Source organism: Gavialis gangeticus, unplaced genomic scaffold (genome assembly GCF_001723915.1).
Source record: "Gavialis gangeticus isolate Ggan-Ray unplaced genomic scaffold, GavGan_comp1, whole genome shotgun sequence".
NCBI classification, from domain to species: Eukaryota; Metazoa; Chordata; order Crocodylia; family Gavialidae; genus Gavialis; species Gavialis gangeticus.
In genome coordinates this window covers 20,292,117-20,298,080 of record NW_017729011.1, presented here as the reverse complement: position 1 = coordinate 20,298,080, position 5,964 = coordinate 20,292,117, and the positions used below count along the sequence as shown (strand labels likewise).

General features: G+C 45.2%; 1 protein-coding gene across 2 annotated transcripts in view; it reads right to left on the bottom strand.

Annotated features, from left to right (window-relative positions):
• The window catches only part of COL5A1 (collagen type V alpha 1 chain), a 295,334-nt gene that overhangs the window by 201,147 nt on the left and 88,223 nt on the right, over window positions 1–5,964 (bottom strand). For both annotated transcript variants that reach the window (XM_019510780.1, XM_019510779.1), the window contains exon 4: window positions 5,175–5,337. In XM_019510780.1, coding sequence (XP_019366325.1) covers window positions 5,175–5,337 — 163 coding nt within the window. The remainder of the gene's footprint in view (window positions 1–5,174; window positions 5,338–5,964) is intronic.

Genomic DNA, 5,964 nt, shown 5'->3' with positions numbered 1-5,964 from the left:
TTGTATGCAAGTGTTCATAAGCACCTACACAAAAGTGATCATCCTGGAAATTTCCAAGGATTTTTCCAAAATGGACTGGCCATGCATATAGAATCACAGAAAATTAGGGTTGGAGGGGACCATCGCGTCCAACACCCTGCTTAAAGCCTTTGCCAGTATAGCTATAGGATTTGTGCTCCAGTGGTATCCTGCAGCACTTTTCATTCCCAAAGATCCCGAACAGTCAGGCCACGCGTTGTCCGCTCCTGTCACACATCCATCTCCAGAATGAAAAGCCACTGCCAGCAGCCTAACTAAACACTGAGGGTTTTAAACTTGGTTTCATCCCTCACCATTTCTTGCTCTGCAAATCTGCAAGGACCTATTCAATCATTAGCTGCCTGAACTGGTTCTCTAATAGACCACTCCGCAGCCCACGAAAACAGGCAAGAATATAACAAAGCAACCTTTGGAAAAGGGCCATGAGAGCGATCCTAGAGCGTATAGGGCATTGGTCAACTGGATGATACCACCAGGCATGCTATGTCAAAATCTTGCCAAACTTTGCCTGGTCAGATGCTGCAATGTTCCAACCAAATGCCTTTAGCTCGATGGAGAAGGAACAGCACTGGAAAGGATGTTGCCTTCCAGTGATGGCAGGGATGGTTGCCATCTGAGGTGTATAATCCAGATCTCTGAGCTAAGCTCACATTATTGCCACAGCACATGCATAAATGTAGGCTTTGAGAAACCAGCAGAAGCATCAAAAGTTAAAAACTTGGCCCTAAAGTCTATACATGTATGTGTCTGCCCCAGTGCCCTCAAAGGTCAACCTCCACATTCATGTCTACATTGACTGGGAAGTACACCCCATGCACATGTTCCACACAAGCCAACTCCCAGCAATGAAGCAATGCGATCACCCTGGCACTGCTCTTCTGATCTCTGCATCAGAGGTGGTTAATGGCACACGCTCAAGGCCATCCCACCGTGATCGCGTTGCCTCACATTCAAGATGCAGGGCATGTGGTATGGGAGTGAGTGGGCTGGCCTCAGCATAGCATCGAGGTGATGCAGCCAGGGCCAACATTTCTCATTTCCCTCGCGGTCTTTCAATGCAAAATGTAAAGATTAGAGCTGACATGAATCAACACATCCATGGGACTCCCATAATGCCTCACAGTGGCTCTCCAAGGAGGAAGACCACAGGATATCGTGGAAGGTTTGGTCAAGCCAGGAAGCACAAGCATATTGCCCGAAGCACTGGACTCATAACACACACATGGTCACCAGAATGTCACCCGTGAACCAAAATGTTCTGTGTTGGTTAACAGGTTTTGTGTTTGTCAACCAGTTTTTCATTCATAAGTCAAGATGTGCCAGTGACCCCTAGTCTTGGACTATGAGATGTATAGAAACTGGGTATCCAACACCAAGCATAGGCTTTTCTGAACCAATGGCTCTCCTTCTAGTTGGCGTCCAATAAAAAAAAGGGGGGCATTAGCTTTTACTATACAGTATTTAAAAAAAAAAAAGGACAAAAAACAAAACACATGCTACCTCTCTCAGGGCAGGTATATGCAACGGGAAGTCCAAGTTCGCAGGTCACTGAAACCACAAGAGCATTGCTTACTGCACTCCAGGAGGAGAAAAAGTCATTTAATCTTGCTCCGTTGGCTACTTCTTTTCTTTCCCTCTCTTTGCTGAAAGGTTCGTTGCTATTTCACAATGATGTCTTCTCATTCCCAGCATAAAGGCCTGCCGCCACTTGCCAATCCCTGTCCTGACATTTCTGAGCTTTTCTAAATTTCTATTTTGAACAAGGTCTCGGCAGAAAAATTAACTTGTGTGACCTGGCTTTGGGCTTGGCCCCTTTTCAAACATACCCGGCCTTCCCAGAGCTTCACAGAAAGATCCACACAGCCTCAGAACTAATTGAATTTTAATGAGAGGAAGTCATTTTTCCACTGGATGAGTGTTGTGCTGCAGAAATATTTTGCAGCTCCTCTGACCTTGCCTGTCGGACTATAACTGTGACGCAGCAGACTAGCAAAGAAGCCTAAATCTCTATAATGAACTAATGGCTGTAGTGGAGTTCTGCTTGGTTTGTAAACCCCTCCTCCACCATTAAAAATGTGAATGAAACTGTTTAAACTTTCAAAAAAAAAAATGATCCATTCAAGTTCTACTTGATTTCATTCCCAGCGGAGGTCGGGCAAGCATATGAGCTCCCTCAACTTTGCGCACTTGCTGGTCTGTACTGAGATGAACACGATCCGAGCCTCCAAATATTTCTGTATCTGTCATTCCAACCTATTCCTAGTTCCCAGGAAAACCTACAGACTCCTAGCAGTCTTCCATCTCTACAGCTATAGAAAACACCTCAAAATGCATGATTAACGGCTCGAGGCTTACACAAAAAACGTGCCCTGACAGGCGGCGGGATAGCTTCAATGTCAGTGGACCAGGTTCAGAGTCTGGATATTAGTAAACAGCTTTCCAGGGCTTGTTAGCAAGGTGCATCCTTTTCCATCGTTCTTACCAAGATTTTCTCCACACCTACTTTCTCCTCAGGACTTCAGACTGCAAGGGTTAAAAACCCAAAGGAAATTAGGTTACTGAGAAAGGGAGGAAAATCAGGTTACGGCCTGCTGATTTCATGAAACCCTTTTAATTGCATTTAATTGTATATCCAATTGACAACTATCGACATCCTGATTTGTGTGTGTGTGTGTACACGTTAACAAATAAAACCTCCTTCCTCGTGGAGTGGAGGCGGCGGGGAGGGAAGCAAGCAGGAATCTGAAGCAAGTATTGCAAGGTGCTCGGTTGTTCTGACAAGTTGCCCACTCCTGGTAAAATCATTTTTCTGGGCTTTTCTCTAAGTGCCTGCAATCATCTAGCTGATGTGTATTGTAATCAGTGCTAACACCATGGAAACAGACTCTCTCTGATGGCTAGAAGATGCAATGGGTCTTTTTTTCCTCCCACTAAGACAGATGCCTGCTTTCATCAGGGCCAGTTCATTTTCCCCGATGATGCTCACGCCGGACTCAACACAGCATTGCCATCTTCACAAACATGCCCCCCTTGTTTAGTCGAGTGGCTAGAAGTCTTATTTCCAGACGACCGTGAAAAGCCAGCCCATTACGGGGGTACGGCAAGCTTTCAGGACAGCTATGAAAACCACACGGCTTTAAGTCCTCGTCATTTGTGAGAGCACCTCCTGGCTTGCACAAATTCCAGACGTCCCATAAATTGGCTACTGCAGAGGATCCCATTATGAGGAATAGAAAGTATGCAGTTCCTCTTAGGAGCTCTTTCACTAGGCAACTCAGTATTAGTATGGAATAAGCCACTTCAAATGACTCAAGGAGCTCTTTCACAAATGCCATCTTGGCTGTCCTCTAGTCTGGATGTCATACACGGATTTCTTCAAGAGAGTCTACTAGATTCATAAGGACCAAATACTCCGACAAGGTTCACTGCTTTACATAATCGCTCTGCTTCAACACAGCATTTGATCGGAGGGCTGATTTTCTTCTTTTTTTTTCTGGCAACAAGTCCAACCCTGGTAAAAGACACTCCAATGCACATTGAACCCAGCTTTTACCTTCCTCCTTAATTGCTATATTTCCCCGGGAACATTTATTTAATGCCGTTAGAGACACAGCCAGAATCCTCCTAGCTGGGATTTGGCAGCAGTGTTCAGTCACTTGAGTTTTTTGCTCTGTTTACAGCAGAACAGCTCCCAGATGTCGGTAATATTAAACAGCCTGGAATTTTCCTTCTGAGTCATGGATAGGACAGTGCAGATGTGGGCTAAATTCACCGGTCGCCCTGGTTTGGAGACGTTCCCTGTTCCTCTCCTGTGTTATTCAACTAGTTCTAAGGAGCCGCAACGTGATAAATGCAATCAGTAAGACATGCAATGCAACGGACCTAATTCTGAATCCAGCTACTCTGGCTTTGGTTCACGGCTTTCAGCAGAGCTCCTACAGATTTACACCCATGTACACAAGGGCAGAGTCAAGGCCAATGTTCTTGGACACACAAGAGACAAAGAAGTCGACTGGATCCCTGAAACCGCAGCTTAACTGATACGTAGGGTGAAATTCGTCAGTCAAGCTAGGTGCCAAATGGCAGAAAGCATCTCAAATGGAGGAAATATCTATAATCCTGGATCTGGCTATCTCTGTTTTAACACTGATTAAGCAGATCTGCACAGGAACAGTACACAGTGCAAGGCTTTTTTTTTTTTTTTTTAAATAAAAACGACTGTGCGGGGAAGGGTTGGGAGCAACCAGCTAGAAGAGTGATGAGACGAGCGAGTGAAGAGATTGGGATTCATCGTTGAGCCCATGGCAGGGGCAGCAGCTCTCCCTAGGACTTTCTTGTATCCCTGAGAATGAAGGAGTTGCTTTCCTTAGCCTCTACTTCCTAGCCACAGAAAAAGATGGGGACACATAAAGCCCCATTGTGATAAAGGGCAATTCTGTACTAATCCTCCATATATGTTAGGCAAGCGACTTCCTTGAGTATTACAGAAAAACAGCTTCTCTGGACCAGAATCCAAACCAGAATCACCAGATCGAAATGGCGGTGATGAGTCAAGAAGGTTACGAGTATCCACATCAGATGGGATTTTGATAAGATACTGAGTCGCTCAGCAGCTGGTTTTAAGAGAAACCAGTAGCTCAACTGGCCCAAACAGCCACATATCTCCTTTACAGGCTTCTCACTGCTAAACTCCACTTCATTGCATTCAAGCCAACCACTGAATCTACAGGCACTCATGCTCCAGAAATACTCTAAATGAATCCAGAGCTCCTCTTCTCTCTTGCATTGCACAAAAATCAGACACAGATGTACCTTAAATTAGAAATACTGCAATAAAATCGATTGGCCCGATGTATCAGCTGACGCAAGTCTATGGAGCTGTGTTGGAAGCAATGGATGAATGTCAAGTGGAACCAGGTGAGAACTTGACCCCCGTATGATGACTACTACAACAGAAATGTATTATCTGGTAAATCAAGCGTATGACATTCTTTAGCAGAGAAACTTGGACGGGTCCCAGCTTCATACAATAGCAGAACGAGCCCCACCAATGAGCTGTATACACCACTCATCACCCAGAGCAGCAGCTCATAGGCTTTGCAAAGCCTCCCCAACAGCTCACGCCTGCACCTTACCTCAAAGACTTCCTCATCCAGTATCCTGGTTCCAAATACAATGATGCCATTGACGTCAATGATAGGATGGTTGCTTCGGTCGAGGAACTTGGTGACCTTCTTTTTACAGTCCAAAACCAAAGTGACATTTTTCTTCTGCACGCTGATGGCTATTCTGTGCCACCTAGGATACAACACAGCATGACACCGCATTAAACAGAGCCTTGTGCTTTCTATCATAACCCAACAATTTTTAATAGCTACTTGAGTGTGAAAGGTGTTTGATTAAAAGGAAAGGAAAAAAACCCCCAAACACTAGCCCATTCCCTCAGTGAGGGTGAAGGGTGAAAAGTGCTCTTGGGCAAAAAATTGCTTCCACCTAAGCCCCCAGGCTGTTGGTTTTTATATGGTTGGGGGATGTCTTAGATCACTTAGCATTGGAAAGTGGCGGAGGTCTACATAGATCTGGGCTCACACGGACACAAGGAGGCAGAAGCCCTTGCTGCATGCCAACATTTCCCCCTTCCAAAGCCTTACAAAGGATGGTTTACATGGACTTTAAATGGCATAGTTTGGTGCAGATCCTTTGCATGGGAGTGGATATCATCCCTATCTCCCTAATATCCCGGTGCCCAGTCTTGCCAAACAGTCCACTAATATAAAAGGCAACCACCTAGTTGCCCTCATTTATGGGGCAGAATATAAGGGCTCAGTTAAGGAGCACAGGACACTAGGGAAAAGAAAGCATGTAGGACAGACAAGGGGTATACCTACAGACTATCGATTGAGCTCACCTTGATGCACAATAAAA